Source organism: Tachysurus vachellii, chromosome 8, assembly GCF_030014155.1.
Source record: "Tachysurus vachellii isolate PV-2020 chromosome 8, HZAU_Pvac_v1, whole genome shotgun sequence".
NCBI lineage: Eukaryota > Metazoa > Chordata > Actinopteri > Siluriformes > Bagridae > Tachysurus > Tachysurus vachellii.
In genome coordinates, this window is record NC_083467.1 from 15189254 (window position 1) to 15209271 (window position 20018).

Below are 20018 nucleotides of genomic sequence, written 5' to 3' on the forward strand. Positions count from 1 at the left end.
AGTTAACAGTGTGAGGCTACATAACGTCAGCACTCAATCATGCAAATGTCAATAAAAGGCCTGAAATAACTAGAAGCAACCTGGTGATTTGAGAGAGAAAAAAAAAACATGAGAAAAAATATGTGGCTTTGACTGGAGGCCTCCAGCTAAGGTTAAACAGAGGCTTAGAGGAGCATAAATTTACATGGATTTATACATGCTGCTGTTGCTGTGTACTTTATACACATCGAGATCCATGCATAGTCTGTACATGCAGTCAGGTGAGCTAGAATGAGAGCAGGATTAGAGTCGTGGAATCGAACGGCTCACCTGATCGCAGATGAGCTCCCACTTCTTTTCGTTGTCATACTGACGCAGTAACCGGGCTTTGTCGGGAGGCAAATTCATAGAATTCTAGGAAAACACAACAAAAACAATGAGAAAAATGTGTGCAGAATTTCAGAATATCAAGAGGCATTGTAATATGTATGAACTAAATTAAGTCATCACAGAAATTCATTGCTTTTCATTGCAATGAAGACATTGCAGAGCGACACGGGGTAAAGGAGACATGTGGGGTGAAATATTTGAGCTGTCTCAGATTATAATTATATAATAACTGCATTCATAGCAAGTGAAAACGATACAGTGCAGATTTGCCTCTACTGTAATCCTTGAACCAATCCTACAGCTATTCTGTCTGCAGACCATGGTGCTCTGGTGAACTTAGTTCCTACTGACATTTATCTGCCTTTCAACCACATTTGCCATTCGAACATGGAAGGCAAACAGTCTTATATTTTCCAGGGCTTAACTACAATATAAAATCAGTTTTAAACAAGCAGAACCCAATAGCAATGGCAGCACTGGGAGTGTTTCCATCACCTACAAGCCCAGTCCTCATATAACAAACCCTTAAAATATACATATGCACTTTATTACTTAAGATGTTATAAAATATATCAAATGAATATCAAATGTATAATAATAATGTTAACAACAACAATAATAATTAATTACAACAAAATAACATATCAATGACCTCACTGTTTATTAATAAAACATATTCATCACATTTTTTTTGTTTTGTTCCAAGTGCACATAATTTTTTTCATTTTCCTAGGGGCAAAAAATAATAATAAATAAATAAATAAATAAATAAATAAATAAATAGATAGATAGATAGATAGATAGATAGATAGATAGATAGATAGATAGATAGATAGATAAATAAATAAAAAGATTTTAAGACATTTGCCTTGCTATGACCCTGACTGGATCAAGTCCAAAATCGAATCATCTTTGCCACAACGATCATTTCATCAAAACCTTACAAACATCCAAGCACTTGTTTCTGAGATATTGAGCTAACAAGAATGTTGAACAGACAGACAGAGGGACAGATGGACAACCCGAAAACATGAGACAGAGTTAACATCGTCTGGTATTGGACTGGTACTGTAGACTGTATATATCTTCTCTATGTCCGTTTCAACCCAGAGCTTAAAACTCCAGACGGTGCATGTCCATAGTTGTTGCACGCTTGCTAGTGTACAAGTATTAAATCCCTCTCATCTCTGCCCTCATCACTTATATAAAAGGACGCCCAAATTTAATGATTACATTTTAAATCCCACACACATTTGCCCACAGAGGTGTGTGTGTGTGTGCGTGTGTGTATGAGTGCAATGCTTAGCTCAGCACTATACTAAAACTCAAATTCTTATGAATACAGCTCACTTCCTCCTGCACTTCCACTGGACTGCAGTAATGTTACAGCATGTTTTGTTCTGCATGACTGCTGTTATTACATTATAACACCCTGAAAAGTTCAACCTTTCTTTCCTCTTTGTTTTATTATTTTGGGGTCCCACATTTCACAAAACAGAAATTTTGACCAACGTGCAATATTACCTATGTGCAATATGTCTTTCAGTGTAACTACTTACTCGTGGTCTCTTTTTCTACATTTTGTTTTGTATATACTGTATATTATATTATGTCTATATTCCTTTTATATATTTGCATTTTCTTACTCTTTGCTGCTGAAACAGAGAAATTTCCCCATAGTGGGACGAATAAAGGTATACAGTATCTTATCTTATCTTGTCTTATCTTAAAGGCAGGATTTTAAATTTTTTTATTACAAGTCTTTTTCATGATCATTTGTATGAGATTAAAATTTGCTATCTACTATTTATTTTACTTACATTTTTAATATTTACTATTGCTGTGTTCATCCTGGTAGTGATTATTATTTTTCACAGCTTAAGCTCTCACATTCGAGCATCCACACATGTTAGTTCCAAGCCTGAAAAAATAACTCAAGCACTCCTTCCTTTTCCGCTCTTACACAATCCCCTTTTCCCTTCTGCCCTACTTTTAAACATCTGCACCATGGAACTCCCCAGAAATAATGCAGTCAACATCAACATTTGGCTCCAAATCTCCTCCTGCGCCTTTCCTTCGTTTTTATCCTCCACTCTTTTTCAGACTTCCCCTTTCTCATGCTGCTTCACTCCCCACCTCTGTTATACTAGCTCTCTTTTTACGCTTTCTCTCTGCGCCCCACCCTTCAGAGCATGAGTGTAAGAATGAAACGAATAATAATGATTGAACTCTCCTGCCCTGACACACAGTCGCCCAATCTGACATATACACCAAAACCATGAAACACGAGCAGTAATCGGTTCTGCTTTAAAGTACGTCTAATCGCTCATGCCCTGCCCACTGCCCAAAGCACTTTGTAATGTTGTATCTTTATATGGAAAAAAAAACACCATTTCTCATGTGTTTTCAGCTGTAAACCTCTACTGTTTTCCACTGCAGGGCTGGGCATGGGAGCACTAGAGAAGCGATCAGGATGTTGTCTTTTCCAGCCTCTTCACAGGGGCTCGGTTGGAGAAAAAACGCCACATGGCATTTAAACAGCAGCAGATGAGCCGAACTCCACCAACAATCTGCCTGGAGCTTCAAGGATACGTGGATGTGGCTACATTTTGTCCTAGCATTAAGTCATGAAATAAAAATGGAAATGTTAATAAAATCGAAGTGCTTATTAAATGAATAAACCTTTCAGCTTCACTGAGTCTTAAATTGGAGGACGCGAAGCATCAAGCATCAGGTATGTGATTTGTCAGAATTTGGTAAATCCACAGTGAAGTTATTTGGTGGTGATGATCAGTGTCAGGTGAGGTAACACGATTGCCATGTTCACAATGGCAACCACATGGTCTTGAAAGACATCCCAATCTTGACGCAGAGATTTTGCTGAGACTGGAGGTGTGTGAATCCAGCAGATGCAGACAGAATCGCAAACACACACCAGACCTGTGAGCGGTAGGTCAATATGTAACATGAGATTAAATCATGCCTTGTTAGAAAACCAATGAGAAAAGCATTTGGACAAATAAGTAACCACAAACAGGCCAGAGGCATGAACTATCACATTAATCCACATAAATCTGCTTAAAAGACCTGCTCAGGTTAAGCCTTAATAACGGAATCATCAGTGCAGGAGACTTGTTATGTTTGGAAATCGGAATGGAGATCAATATCCATAATGTAGTTTGCAGAAGAAGGGAAGGATAACTGTCCAATGCTTAAGCATAAATCTAATCTCGGGTACAGTATTTAACCGAAATAGTGAAATGTATTTCAATTACCACAGATTATAAGGAAAGTAGAGAAGCAGAACCTCTGACCTTGCCTTCAACTCAGGACACAGATGGAGGAGAAAAGTAGTGAGAGAGAGAAAAAGAGGGAAAAACAAGCAAGGGAAAATGAAAAGGAAAGAATGAGAGGGCTGCTATTCCTTATATAACACAAACCTTTGCTTACTTTATAAACCAGAATGAATAATCAACCTGAATGTAAATTATACAAACTGAAATACGGGAACGCGCATTTTGGGGCTGGCTTTTCTTTCACAATAACACGTCAATCTGTCAACTGTGTATTACCTGTGTTTTAACTGGCTCGTAGTGGTCAGCGCTGACCTGCCTGAGCTCTCACCGCCTACAAATTATATCATTCCTGTTCAATATAGCACTAAATCCAAGCCAGAGAAAACTACACGGTGGGCATACGTGGTAATTAAAAAAAAAAAGGTCGCTCTGAAGTAGTTCACACATGCCGCTTTTATTCTGAGTAGCAATAAATTCTATGTTGAATAGGGGTCTTTGGCGTTACAGCATCCATGTTGCTTCATGTTCACAGATAATCATCTAGAAGCAAGCTGAAACACACTGTGTAAAAGTTTGAATCAAATGTCCTACTGAAACATTTACGTACAGCATGCTAACTCTGTACAAGTTCCAACAAACACGCATACTTCTCGCTAATGTGTTCCTAAGCAAGCTCTGCTACATGTTCAAATAAAGATGGTGTAATCTAGTTATGTATGCCTGCCAAAATAAAAAGCAAAGTACAGCACAAACGCTAAAACTCTAATGCTTTAATGCTGATATCACTCTCGGTGACCAGCAAATGAGTGTGAATACTACAGCTACTGTGTGTAGGCATGGATGTGTGCTCGGGCTGAAACAACTGTTCTGTCTGCAATTGTAACAAAATATGTAAACAGAAAAAAAAGAAAGAAAAGTAAAGAAAAAAAGAAAGAAAAAATCTTGTTAGAAGCTTCATCATGTCACAAAGCCTATCGTTTATACCTACATGTTAATTCTAATAAAAAGTGGAAGGCCTTGGCGTTCTTCACAGATTTCAGCGTGGTTATTTGTGTGTTATGTTAAAAAAAAACATGCTGAAATTTTTTACAAGTAATATTACGTAACCTTTTTGTAACACAGAGTTAAGTAATATTTTGACTTCATGCTCACCAAGGACCAAACAACTATAATAATATGACACTATAATAGGTGAGACAAATAACACATTTACTAGCTGGCTGAACGGGTTAGTAAATGCTCAAGTGTGCTGCCGGGTCTCATGTTGTGGTGTCGCCTGGGAACAGAGCAGTTTAAAATCTGGTAGCTAATGTAATATAGTGATGTATGGTGAGCTAGTTTGCTGGCTAAGTGGATTAATACAGACTAAGGGAAACGAAATATGATCTTTATCCACTTCTAGCCTAGTTTCTAATGTGACACATTGTGTTTGCAAGCAATGTTCAGCACTACGTGGTGATGTTCTGTCCTCACGTTACAGATAACAGATAATATATCTGAGTCTGGTTAGTGTCTTTATTTTCTTGCAGCATGTTTAACTGGGAAGTGACTGGGGAGAACTTTCTATTTCTTTTCTTTTGCTTGATATTGGCTGTGTTTCCACAACCCCTGTTCATCCATGCACACTGATTCACATTATGCAAACTGGTGTACACACAACCAGTATCGTGTTTCAGCAGGTGTGTAGAAGACCAAACGGTGGGAGGGATTCAGAAGCATTCGCTAGAGTTACAGCAGTGAGGTTTCTGCTAATCAGCAAGGAACCAAATAAATCCATAGGACACAAAATATGCTTGTTCCTGATGCACGGTCTACAGATTTGTCCACTCTGATATAATTATGTTGGTTGTATCTTAAATTCTGGTAATTTCACTACTGTTAACTAGCTTTGATTACAGAAAAGAACTTGTAATGAATTTAGTAATACGCCAATGCACATAAAGGTGTACATAAAAAACAATAAACGGTTTATATCTATCCTCTGCCTCTGAGGCAGAGCTGCCTTCAGATCTATCCTGACTGGTGATTTTGCTTGAGTATATTCACTGGCTAACAGAGGTACAGACACCTTGACCTAACACACCATCTTACATAACTTTGTTAATGTTTCAGTAAGTTGCTATACAGAATTAACACTAACATATCATTCTAAATCAAATGTGACTTTCTGCAACGTGAATTAAAAAATGTAAAAATTCGATTCCGAAAAGTAGTCGCTGCAGATTTCTCTCAATTTCTAGCTCCTTTTGCTTCTTTGCTGTAATCTTTCCTATTTCCCTTCCCTCTCTCTTAGTGAAACACTTGGTTGTACTTTCTCACATTACTGTATTTCCTTAGTGTTTCCTGAGGCTGGTGGAAAGCGAGACGAGCAGCCAGACACCGTCTGTCCCACGGCTGAAGAAAAGCCTCCTCTCCGCTGGGCAGACAGTGAGATGAGAAAATCACCAGGCAAACATAACAGATGACAAGAGTCCGGTTAATTAAATACTAGAACATGCAGTCTGCTAACATTCTTGGAATGTGTCCCATCTCTAAATTATGCATATCACTATGCACACAGAGACCATTTAAATACAACTTTACAGGGATGGCAAACTTTTCTCAGTCAGGACAAAGTGAGAGCCATTCAGGCAAACCCTAGGCTGGAAAGTTATCTCCAGTTACCCACAATCCTGTGCGAGCCTGGCTGGCTGAGTGAGTTTCATCCCCTAATTAGTGCAGTGTATTTCTGTAATCTGGTGAATGTCTGTGGGTGCACAGATGTCCCTCCTCTGTTTAAGGATAAACTGTGTAATCCTCCCTTCAAACCCCACTGCAGGATCATAAGATAAAGCACATGATTTAGCACAGGACAATTTATTGTTTTGTAACAAATATTATAAGGATGTATATTGACCATTAGCTTGTTCTTTTTTTCACAGATCAATTGTCCATTTCCTATAAAGCCATTTTTCTTAATTCCCAAAGAGGAGAAATGAAAACAGACTGAATTCTAAATAAAGAATAGCATTATAATGTTTAATCCTTTTATCCACTGTACAGTTAATCATATTGGCTGCATTTTTCCACCACACTCCATTCTGAGTATGGTGACGTGTGGTTTCTGCCACTTTCACTCTGTGACAGAGAGCCTTAATAGAAAGCAATGAGATCATGGTTTGTCCAAAATCTATTCCACCTGTAGCATCTGTTAGTACCATTCACATCTACGGGCAATGATAACCCTCTCTTTGTTAAAGCTATGAAACTTTAGCTATAATGGGTTTGTACATTCTGCAATTCCTGCAGCTTTCATGGCTCTCTATCTGCCACTCTATCTGTCTTTAATTTACCTACTCATTCACCTACTCATAAAACTTAATTACTTGTGTCTTTATTGGCAAATCCTAAAACAGCACCATATCTGCAACTCAGTCTACGACGTCTAGACTTACGGTTCTTTTTTTAAGGTTGGTGAATCAGCTGTAGGCAGAACTGTTTGGAGTTTCTTACAGTCAACTGCTTGTAGATCTAACACCATGTCGGTCTGTGTGACATCAATCATCTTTCATGAGATTACACTTTAAAACAAAGGATCATTTTTTAAAACTGTTGCTAGCTCCATTTTTTTTTTTTTTTTAAAGATGATATTTGAAAAAAGAAAAAAAAAACAATGTTCACTACATGGCCAAACGTTTGTGCACATCTTCCCATCACACTCATGTGTGTTTGATGAACATCCCATTCCAGATTTTTTTCCTCTTTGCTGCCTCCATTCTCCTGGGAAGTTTCCACTAGATTTTGAAGCCTGTCAGTTGGGATTTTTGTTCATTCAGACAACAAATCATTCGTGAGGTCAGGCACTGCTGGTAGGTGAAGCGTTCTGGGGTGCAGTTAGTGTTCTAGTTCGTCCCAAAGATGTTCAGTGGGGCTAAGTTCAGGGTTTGGGCCACTTCAACTCCAACTTCTTCAACACCAACCTTAGCACAAAACTATGTCTTCATGGAGCTAGCTTTTGTCATGCTGGAACAGGTTTGGACCCCTTATTTGCAGAGAAGGGAAATTCTAATTCTAGTCTGTAGTAATAGTTTAGGGAAGGTGCACATTCAGGTACGATGGTCAAATGTCTAGATTTTGGCCATATGGTATATCTGTAACACATCTGTCCATATTAAAACTATGAACCTTAACAGTATGAGTGATGTTTTATCATGGCACTTAAAGCACAATGAAAAGCCAAATTCTGACTGAATGTAATTATTTCTGACAAACTTTGGACGAACAAAATTAGGAGCTTTAGGAGGATTCATGTCTGAATCCTTTTCAAGTCAAAGAAATAAAGAAATAACCCACTTATGTATATACCATGGACATGGTAGTAAGGATTTTGTTACAGCCTACATTCCTGGTAATGATCACAAACTCATCTGACCATAGGCCCTTCAGCAAGCAGCTATAACAAATAAAAAAAGAAAAAGAAAAAAAACCTATATAGGTTTGCCTATATAGTACAATTCCAGCGTGACGATCATGTGTACATCCTGGAGTCACTCCTATTGACTGTAATTACTTATTATGACCTCCAGCAGTGTTTTTTACTGACAAATATTCTACCTGATTAGTCCTTCATAGATCCCTAGTAATTAGGGGAGGCCTGTTATGACATGATGGATGTTTTGTGTGAGGTGTAAGTACTAACTGTGAGTAGACCCAAGCACAGATTACACACTATCTGTCCCTGGCTGATGGCTGCAGACTGACAACCTGGCACAGAGTCACCCTGAGGGCATAATGAAGACATTTACACAATGAGCTACTGTCAGTGCCAATGAACTGTCACTGACAGACCTACTCAGTCATTCAGGAGGCAAACTGCTAGGTGATACTTTTTATTCGATCTAAAATAAAATGATATGACAATAACTACTATGCTTTGACTGCTGTCTGGCTCACTTGCCAACGTTCACTTGCACTTGTCCTCCAAAATAACCTCTTACCGTGTTTTCCAGAGTTTACTTGATGCTTTCTGTATAATTATTGTCTAGTGTTCTCGGGTGGTACAAAAAAAACAGGTTTGCCCTAGTTGACAGCTTTGGTTATAATATTAACTATAAAAGCCACTATTGCGTTCCTTAAATTTGTGCGCTATCATCAAAACATCCTCCACTGTTTGTCTTTTCTTATTGTCGGTCAGGAAATTTGCTTGAGTTGTTTGTCATAAGGAGAAAATGATGATGCCCTCAAGCAGGGTCCAGATCAGAAGCGCTTTGATGAATAAAGCTGTGACCAGGTTCGTTTGTGGTGGAGAAGCATGGAGTGCTATGGCTCTGAAACCAGCACCATCACTTGATAGAGGAAAATGATTAGCTCTGTCCTTCCTGCACTGAGGTCTCAACAGATAGACCTGCTCCAAGAAATCTCCCTCAAAAACAACACCGGTGATAAGCACAGCATTTTAAACGTAGGAAATTAAAATGATTTTTTCATTGCTGCTGAGAGGATTAGGCTACCACTGAGCAGTTGGATCCTGAAGACAAAGACAGAGGGTGTCACTATCTGATTAGTGGTGTCTGCCTGACATTTATTGCACACACTAACCATTTTTATAGCAGCTTTCACTTTCACTGAAGCTTCGGTTGAATACGACAACAAAAATAGGTGAGGCTCAGCTATGGAACCAGCCCAGCAATTCACTAAATACACACACAAGCATCTGGAACTGATTTAAGCAGTGAGGAAAGATACCATTATCACTGTAGTTGCCCTGTTAAAGGGTGTTTAATGACGTTTAGGAAAGGACGCAAGCTGTGACAGACCCACACAGCTTCGGTTCACTTACCTGTGTAACGTTATTGAATGGAAGAGATATTTATAAGCCTAGCCAATTAACTCTACAACAGTTTCTAAAAAGGTAAACTTATCAAGTACCAACCATTTTGTTTCTTAATGTTTGGACAGGAAGTCTGAAATGCAAAAGTCAAGCTATGGAGATATAAATGTAATTCAATTTGATCTGTATCAAGCTTTTAACAATGGGCACTGTCACAAAGCATTAATATGATCAGATATCAGACATAGACATAGTTCAGGATAATCTACAGGACAGTCCAAGGTAAAGTAACGTACTCTGTCTCGAAACATACTCTGTCCTTGTCCTAGACTCTGGAGTTGACCTGAGCCATAATGCTAGAGCTACATCAGAAACTCTGCCTTAACAAAGAAAGTGGATTACTAATAAAGTCTTGTGACTTATTAACCCCGAGTCTCTCAACTGCTGATCACATGATGTGCAAAAAGTGCTCCTGGAGATTAGCTGAACGTGTGGAACGAACTGAACGTGTGAAACAGAACAGAAACGTGAGATCATCTCACTGCAGCACTTTACCAGCATTCTACAGCCGTATGTCTGCGATGTGACACTGTCAAGCCTTTGGAAGGTTTTTAACGCAGATGTTTTATCAACAGGATAAAGTTTACTTGTTCCAAACACATCCTGGGAAGACTTATTTCCCCTAGAAATACATATAATAATCTTAAATATTTGTAAAAATTCCTAGTTTACTTGTATCAGGAAACATTAGATATTCTATAACATTAATTAATACTACAAGGCTGCTTATTACTTACATAAAGAAGCTCAATACCTAACATAATTTGCACTACTCTCTTATACTAATATGAAGATATTTGAAGTTAAAAAAAGGCCAGAAGACAAATGTATTTCGTCATGATTGGATGACGAAAATTATAGATCTCTAAGATTAAAAATGATAGATTACTAAGAAATTAAATGGAAAAACCTTGCATACGTTTGAATACACTGAATGTAACACTTTTATGAAATTAAACACAGAAAAGTAAAAAGGAAATGAATTATTAAAAACAAAAAAAAATCCAAAACAGTTTAGACTCTGCTACCCGAGTGCAGATGTTGCAGATGTGAAGGTAGTTGACTATACGATTAGAATACTCCCTTAAATAATAGAGCACACAATTTTCAATGGTCTGATTTGTAAGACTGCACGGCAAAATTAAACTATACTTGCATTTCAAAGCAAATTATTTTATTATATTCAAGGCAAATTATTTTATTACGAGATTATTATTAATCAAATTTTATTCAAACTGTTCAAATTTTGCTCAAACTTTCAATTCTCTAAATCTACTGTCAGATCATTCTGCTTCCTTCTACAAATGTATAAAAGTAAAATCATCTGCCAAAAACATGAATATATAAAGCTTGAAATTAGTAAAAAAATATCTGGAAATAGTTGTAGACTGCTTTGTGCTTATAAAATGAAATGCTAGCTAGATTTGATTATATTCAAGATAAATTCACAGGCTTAGAGCAGATGGCAAGAGGTTAAACAGATCCGACTCTACAGTAGAGTTGTCTATTCGGCCTCTGAGTTGCAACACGCTTGTATTATATGATGTCTGAAGTCGACGTGTCAGCAGAGAAAGTGGCTGTAAGTACAAAGCCACCCTGACAGATTGCTGTATTGTTCTCTCTCTCCATGAAGCACATTCAGATACAGTTGAAGCTCCCATTCACACAGCAGATGTTGCCCCTGGCAAGAGCTCAGGCTACAAACAAGTCCTTTCACCTAGACACCTTCTAAAGACAAGCCTCTCCAGGGACAAACAGCCACAGTGCATCTGTCTGCGCTCGGCAGAACAGTTTGCTTGGGTCTCGTCCAATGGCCAAAGTGTTTCAGCATCACCGAAGCCCGAGTACAAACATTAAGTCCATTCAATACCGGAGTGTATTAGGAGGAGTGCTTTATACCATGGCTCTCTTCACATGCTAAGAGGGCCACAAGGCAAACTTACTTTAGCAAGGAGACAGTAAAGTGCAGAGCACAAGGATTAAAATGTAGCTGAGGTTCAGCAACTCACCAGGTCAAGGCCAGACTCTCAGTGTATAAAGGAAATTTTAGAATAAAGATATATGTAATGGTTGTGTTTTGGGGGAAAAAATAATTTCAAGAAAATGTTTTTTATGTATCCTAATAAGATCTTTTGGCTTAATTAAAAGTTAGCACTATCCCAGTACTTAGAGAAATTGAATTCACACACAGACATTGAAAAACTTTGCAGCTGAAACACAACAGAAAAGTTTTATAACTTTACTATCTTGTGACAAAAACTGCTTTGTTTCACTCTTTTCCTTTCTCCGAGAATCCTTCTCTTTGTTTTCAGAGTACAGATGCAGGTCTCTGTGTTTACAATGAAAAACAGCTGGACTGCCTAACAGCTCGATTTGTCAAAGCAAACACCCACACACGCGTCTGCTCCCTCAAAGTGTCTAGTCACGTCCCCGCTACGGTTTCGAACAGCCGTCATCTTGGCCAGCACAATGAGCCTCCCGTAATGCCCTGCATGACAATGAGGCACAAAGCCCAGTAGTGACGCTTGGGCTACTGTACGGCTGCACTGGTGAATATGAGAGGCGATTCTGAGCAGTTAATGAAGCCGTAGCAGACGATTACATCACCCCACAACCAGGGCCATCCAGCACACAAAAGAGCTGCCACGTTACACAATCGAGCTGATGAGAGGCACGACACTGTATAGTGTGTAGTGAATATAACACATGGGACCTTGTCACATGTACATTAGTGTTTGTTAATCATTGTTCATCAAACAAATGTTCCTGTAACCTCTTGAAATCTTCAACATATTTTTATGAGACTTTTTTAGAATTAATGTCCCACAGCATTAGATATATATCTAAAATGTAATATGCTGTGTGTAGCAGCAAAAAGAAGTTACACGATGCAGGCACGTCACCCATTTGTATTTCCACGAGTTAAAAACAAAACAGAAAAGAGAAGAAAGTGTTACTGTACTCTATAATAACAACGCTACGAGACACTAAGGCCAAGAAAACACAGGCTACATAGAGTGCTGCAAAAAACAACAACAGAAATCCCAGAATTGTATCTAAATAAATAAAAGAAAAGAAAAAGAAAAAGAAAAACTCCCCCAAAGAACTGAAAAGCCAACTACAAACTGCTGTTAAGGTCAAAGCCAAGAATCAGTTTCCCACACGGCAGGCTGCCACACTGGCCGCTGCATACTCCAGCTCTGCTTCAGCTTTTCCCAACCAGCACTTTCATACACCACAGGCCCTGACTGCACAGAGCCCTTAAAAGCACACAGCACTGCCTCGACTTTTTTCTGTCTCCACATCTTCTTGCTTCACACTGCTGTAGATAATTAGATAAGGGAGCATGCTGGACCCTGAACGGCCCACCACGCCGAGCTGCTCATGGGCGCATACATGGCTAGAGACATAGATCCAGAGCAGAGTCCCAGGCTCCAGTAGGGAGCTAGTAGACGCCACAGGGTTCGGGTGCCGTGCCAAGTTCCACGCCGAGTCAGTATAATGAACAGCTCTGTATTTTTTGCTACATGTGAGGAATCTGACGAATCTCATATTCTCTCTGCTGCACTAAGGATCAGCATTGTTCACTTGATTTAATAGAAATTCGGTAGAAAAATGATAAGAATGCTGGTGAGTAGCTGCGCTGCTGATGTCATCACTGAACAGCGTACAACGAGAGGCAAGTGCATGTAATACTGCTTAAGCGCAACTTAATCGCAATCGAATCATAAATATGTCTTTCGGAAGAGGCAATAAAATGCCACATTAATGTGAATTCTACCCTCAGTACATACACGGACTGGCTTGCTAAGCATGAAAATATTCTGGTTTGCTGCATGGCATAGCACAGAAACAAGCACTACAATTCCATAACCGCAGGCTACCGCTCACATTTATAACCCGGCTTTTAAGTGGAACCCCAGCAGAATTCTACTGCAGCGTAAAAAACTCTATAATGAAAGTCTACACTAAGGTAAAACAAGACTGACTGTGAGAAAGATACTGAACCATGCGTGACTAACCAAATTCAACTAAAACACCATGGATGTACTGGCATGTTGTTTTTGTAAAAAAAAAAAAAAAAAAAAAAATGTTTAAAAGTGTCCATTATCCTATTTGGTTTCTAACAATGAAGACATAAATCATATTTTTGCAGTCTTTAATGCAGATACATTAAATAGGGTACAAACAGACAGTGATACAAAGGAAGAAGACGTCCAGCCATTTTCTCTACCACTGATCCTACATGGGGTCAAAGGCACAAGGCACAAGGCAGGGGACACCCTGTACAGGGTGCCAACCAATCACAGGGTGCTCACACACACACACACACACACACACACACACACACACACACACACACACACACCCATTTACACAGTATAGACAATTTAGAGATGCTAATCGGCTTACAATGAACATCTTTGATCTGGGGGAGGACATGGACCTAGAGGAAACCCCTGAAGCACAGGGAGAACCTGCAAACTCCACATACAAGACAGAGCAATTAATCAAACCCCCAACCCTGAAACACACAAAGAAAAGTCTACACTAACCACTAATCATCCATGCCCCAAGAAAGAATAATCAGAATCGAATCAATTCAACTTAAATATTTTCTAGACACTTAGATGCATAGAACAAAACCAATGCTGTACATTTAAATATAATAAATGAAATAAAATTAAAATGAAGCATGGCTAGAAACATGGATTTCATGTGTGTCACTCTCAGGGCATTGTGACTTTCCCTGTCACAGTCACACAGCTCCTATGTGCTCTTTTAAAACTTTGTTAGTTAGTTGCATGAACACCAGCTCATGAAAATCAGTGTTATTACTGATTAGAGAAGCACGTTTTTATTAAATCCCAAATGGAGATAACAAGTAAGCTGCCTTTTCATTGGATGGAGTGTGATAGAGAAAGTAGATTAAGTTTAAATGTTTATTTCACCTCACATAAGTGGTAAAATATATTATTATTAGCAGTACTTACTTGCTTTTATTTTTTATTTTTTTTACTTTTTGTCCCAGTGCACTGTAACTTTGTCTTTTGTTCATTATAATCACCATTCACTTCTATTTTTAGCAAACTGGCAGGAGGATCTATCTGTAAATTCAACAGGAAACAAACCCACTGGGGTTTTACAGGAAAGGCAGCAGAGGTGGTTAACAATAGCACTGCTACTGATGCTCACCTCCTCGTTAGGTCTGTCACTGACGAGTCTTTCACTGTATAAGGCACATTATTTTACAGGAATAAGTAAGCAGGAAAAGACTACAGGACTTCTTTTCAGCATAAGCCACTAATTATATGGATGGATCCTGGATTCTCTTCTCAAAAGGCTAACCATTACACAGGGTGGAAATACGAACGCTTTATTGTCTAAATGTCTGAGTCATGAATGCCTCTGAATAACTTTAGTCATCTTAATGTATTGAAAAGTTCTTAAGGACGAGTCAAATAAAAAAACAATAAACGACACAACAATGTGATCAGCTCGCCACCGGTTTTCCTTTTATCGTTGTTTTTTATGTCACGGGTTCTTTTATTTCCTTTTATTCCTTTGAATGTGCTTTGTAAAAAAATGTGTGCACGGTTTTTTTTTTTTGATAGGTGTTCTTGAAAGAAAAAAAAACACATGACCACAAACATTTCCACAAGATTTTTGGGGATTATGAATATTTCCATGTACATTTTATCTCTATATTCGTTCGGACGCTTGCTTTACTGAGATTCATCACTATACACAACCACACTGGTTATCCTGGTTATTTATACCTGGTTACAGGACTAATATTCTCCAATGAAGTCTCTAATTAGCTTATATTCATCATGGGTTATTCACAAACTGAGACAGGAGGTGTTGGGTGGTTCTCATCAACCTTGCCCTACTTGGCCGAAGTTTATCCTTAATTACACAGCGACAAACCCCAGCAAAAGTGTTGAATAGATTGAAAATGGTCTGTTCTGTACTGTTCTGTTGTTTGCTGGAAGAGTTTCATAACAAAACAATCTTTTCCTGTTAAATCTGATAAGCGTGCTCATTCGAAGCCATGCTGAGTAGCGGAGTCACGGTTCTTCTCCTTGGAGAAGCAGTTAACAGTAATGTTCCTGTCGCTATGGTGACGGCGCCGCTGCTTGCAGATATGCTCTCGGGTGAAGATTAGCGCGAATGCCGCACGTTGACGCTTTCTGGCACATTCACTTAAACTCTTAATGGTTACTTTAGCGAATCAAATGTACATTCTAAAATCTTTGAAAAAATGCAATGCCAAAAATAAACAAGAGGAGTGAGCATTAATCTAATATAATTTAAAGCAGACCGTACTATAACTGGAAATTCCCTTAAAAAAAAGAAGAAAAAAAAAGAAAAGCTTTCCATTCCACAGTCAGTCCCATGTGAAACAGTTTGTCTTTTATCTTGGCAACAGCTGAACATCATGGATATGTCTGCTTTGAGAATCAGTAGCAGTTCCAGACATTCTTTAATTCCTGGGAGTTTCAGGTCAAACGCAGCATTACAGCATGTGCAGGTTGCGCTTTTGTGTCTCGGGAGAGTGAAATAATCCGAGGGTGGATTTCATAGCGTCTACACAATATGTGCTCAAACCCTCTCGGTGGATCTCTGCAGTGGGTTTTTACCACGTACTACATGCTGCTGAACACATACATGAGGTTCTAAATCTAAATTAAAGTCACAATGTTTATACTCCCCCTGTGAATATACAAAAACAAGAGCGCAAACACGTCAAATGTTACAAAACCAAGAAAATGTCATGGGATCACATACAAAGGAAAAAAAAAAAGGTTCATCATCACTGACAGCAGCTCAGTGGTGTAGGAACAGAGCGGTCATCATTAAAGTAGCTACTCCTTCAGCCTGCTAGAGCTCAGAGCTTGGCATGTGTCGATGTTTAATAGCAGTAAATAACTTTAAGAGCTGTGATTAAAACGCACGAGCCCTCCGAACGCCTGCCAAAAACGTGATGTCACATCATTTACTCTAGTTACAGTATAAGGGAAAACTGTAGAGTGATTAGAATCGACACACAGACACAAACGTCACACAAAATTCTCGTCATGGTGGTATCAACCATCTCTGCCATGTTTTATTCTATAGAGAACAGACAAAAATGTCAAGATCACAAAAAGCGATGTGGCCATGAGGTTAAACTCAAACCGATGTGGTTGTTAAAATACTGCATGAGTGCATAGTTACAGGTTTGTAAAAACGATCATAGAAACAGCACAAGAAGTTCCCTCCGGCCAGAGAAAAGAACCGCAGCCTCAGGCACTGTGCGAGGCTGAATGACTCATTAAAACCAAACCAGCTCCATTTCCCCCAGGGGCACTTTCATTTTCCAGTTTGCATCTTTTAACTTTCCAGTAGCACTGTAACTTTTCTCGCTTTCTTTTGCCCCAGGCCTCCCTGCCGTCATTCATCTGAACTGTGTTATCACCCGAGTCGTGTGTGTGTGTGTGTGTGTGTGAGTGTTAACTGGAGAAGCCTGGATCAGAGTGATGAGGGCTGCGCTAGCGTCAGTGAAGCATAAAGTCTGATGGTGTTTGAGCTATAAAAGCGAGACGAGCAGGCAGCCAGGGCTGTGCCACCAAAACACATGCATACAAGCACACGCAAAACAGAAGAGTAGACATCAAATGCATTCCTCAGACACACAGGTGCGGAGTGTGTTAAGAGCCTAACTACAGACTTGGGGATCACAAAGGTTTTGAATAAAGCTGAAATGCTTTGGGATAGTATCCTATTATTTATAGGAACAGAAGACTGGCTCTATAGAGAAAATGAAAAGAAGCTACAGAATACCTTTATTACATTGTTATGCTTTAGAAAATGTTTCATTTTCAAGGATGATGTACACCAGGGCTAGAACGGTATGAGCTGAAAAAATATATATAAGACAGAGTGTTAGTTCAATCCAATACTCAAAGATTTATTAAATAGTTTTCTGCTTATCAGCAAGTCTGATCTGAACTTTTAAAGCATTTTTAAAGATGGTTATTAACAGTGAGATATGAAAACTGTGAAAAGCTTCCAGACTCTTCTATAAATTTCACCTGACGTGTTAGTTGTTCACAAATTGGGCTACGCACATATTACAAGGATGACAGAGTGCCTAGAAATTTATATCCGTACCCCGAATTGACAGTACTCAGTTACAGAGTAATGACTTATAACCCCGGGGGCTCTCTTTTTTATGTTACACTTTCTTCCTCATGCTGCCTCAGGAAGTTTTTCCTCGCTGTTGTAGCCTCGGACTTGCTCATTAGGAAGCTAAACCTACATCCGGATTTCTGTAAAGCTGCTTTGTGACAATGTCTATTGTTAAAGCTTTTTGTTACATAAATCAATCGGAACCACGTTGCTGTGTGTGGCTTGCATTGATTTAATGATACAACCGTTCCTGATTTCCCAAAAAAAACCCTACTTATGTATGGATCCCAGAGTTTCCACTGAATTGTACAGACTTTCTGAAAGTTTAAACCAGGCCACCGTCACCACACTGATGCTTTGCATAACGTCAACAGAAGCTCACAGAATCAACTCGATTACAATCAAAATAAATAAATAAATAAATAAAGCTGAACAACCAGAATTCTGAAAATAAGGAAATAAATAAAAACAGAAAAACCACGACTGGTACGTCCCTAATATTCAAACCTATATATGATCACACGCTCAGCATTTGCAGTGTAGATAGTTTCACCTGCTCCTGTAAATGTAGATGGTGAGGAACTGATTTGCAAGCAGCAGTGTGTGGTAGGCAAAATACTGCTGTGTGTACAGCACTTAACATCATCTCTCTAACCAACCACCACCCCTTTACCCAGAGGGAAAACCTGGCAAATCATCAGCACTTTATCAAAACCTCCATCTATTTGTTCTGTTTCTCAGTCTGAGAAAAGCAGCACTGAAAAACTGTACCATGACTTTTACTTACTTACTAAAGTGTACATGTATTCGCCTTAAATCAGGTTTAAAAACACACTGTAATTTTTTTTTATCATGGTTTAATAAATGCATATTTAACGATACAAAAGATAAGCGATAACGAAAAGGACAGTATTGTAAAGTTTTTTGGATGAATGTGTGAATCTGTATGAAAGGTCGCGTTGATCCTAAACATCCAGTTTAAAAGGGTTTAAAACTACATGAAACTAAGACATTAGGAATAAAACTTGGAGGGAAAAAATACATCAGGTTGTTAGAAACAAACGAAAGGGATTTTAACTGGTATAGAAACGAGTTAAACTACAGCCTGAACAGAAAAGGGACGAGCTAGAAAAGTTTTCCTTTAACCAGCTCTGTACAGGAGAGCAATAATAATAACAATAACAACAACTAAACCCACTGTAACCTTTCTCATGATGGATAAATAAGGTTGTAACTAATCCCACACGTGTTATACGTGTATAAGAGACGTGTAATACAGCCGGTAATGTCTGTGTGTGACAGTAAACAGTAAGTGTGTGATACGGTGGAGAGTTTTAGCTGGTCTCGTTAGCTTAGCTTAGCTTATTAACGCACACAATAGCAGGGAGTGACCGAGTGGAGCTGTTCGGTGTCCGGCGGACAGAGACAGGATGTGTCCCTGATACAACCAAACAAAGGCTGGCTTCAGTCAGACACGCAACTCTTATTTCTCTGTCTTTATACTTCCATAAAAAAGTTCTCAGACTTTACTTACTAAAACAAGCGCAAACCGTTCTTCTAGCTCGCCCGGGTCCGGCATGGGCAGTTTTAACGGCATGTTGTGTCCTCTAGGGTCGGTGTGTTGTTCCAAACTCCCCGCGTTCCCCATTTCCAAGTCTTTCTTACTAGTTCTTAACTTTCTGGTAACTATTTCGAGTGAAATTGTTGCCTTTTTACACGCTGTGTATCACACTTCAGCAGAAACAGGCTTAGTCCTGACGCCGAGCTCCTGCGAGCGCATTGTACCGTTAACGGGAATCCGGGAAACTTATCACGCAACAGCGCAACATTTCAAGACAAACGAAAAGAAACGTGTCTTATCCGTATCTTGCACAATTTCCACACCGCTCCCAGTGAGTCTTACAGCTGACGCGGTGCATGATTCAGTCTGAGTGTGCGTCCTGTCTAACTTTAGCTAAGATTTCAGGTACTACTGCGCTCTCCTCTCGCATCCTTCAACTCAACTCCGTCTCCTAGTAACCACGCCCACTATGGGCGTGTCAGAACGTCGTCGTCGTGGTAACCGGGTTCTGCACTGGTGCATGCTGGTATTTGGAGTTCTGGAGGAACTAGCAAAAACTTTTGTCATATATATTTTAGCTAAAGCTCGGACAGAAAACGACTTTAACAGGCGAAAAACTGAAAACAAACATTAATATATTCTCATTAAAACGTGTGTTTTGTGAGCTGTAATCTACAGGTTGCTTCTTATCCAGCATTTTTAATGACATCAGTTTGGGAGTGTTTGCTTTGTCCCAGCTGGACATGTT

General features: G+C 39.1%; 1 protein-coding gene across 4 annotated transcripts in view; it reads right to left on the minus strand.

The window, feature by feature from the left end:
• fmnl2a (formin-like 2a) overlaps positions 1 to 19731 on the minus strand; it is a 47870-nt gene extending 28139 nt beyond the window's left edge. For all 4 annotated transcript variants that reach the window (XR_009648963.1, XM_060876496.1, XM_060876497.1 and 1 more), the window contains exons 1-2: positions 19244 to 19731; positions 310 to 393 (exon numbers count right to left, since the gene is read on the minus strand). Coding sequence is in view for 3 of the 4 variants with exons in the window: in XM_060876496.1 (XP_060732479.1) it covers positions 310 to 393; positions 19244 to 19357 (198 nt within the window). In the remaining variant the exon portion in view is untranslated. The remainder of the gene's footprint in view (positions 1 to 309; positions 394 to 19243) is intronic.
• Between the last annotated feature and the right edge of the window lie 287 nt (positions 19732 to 20018).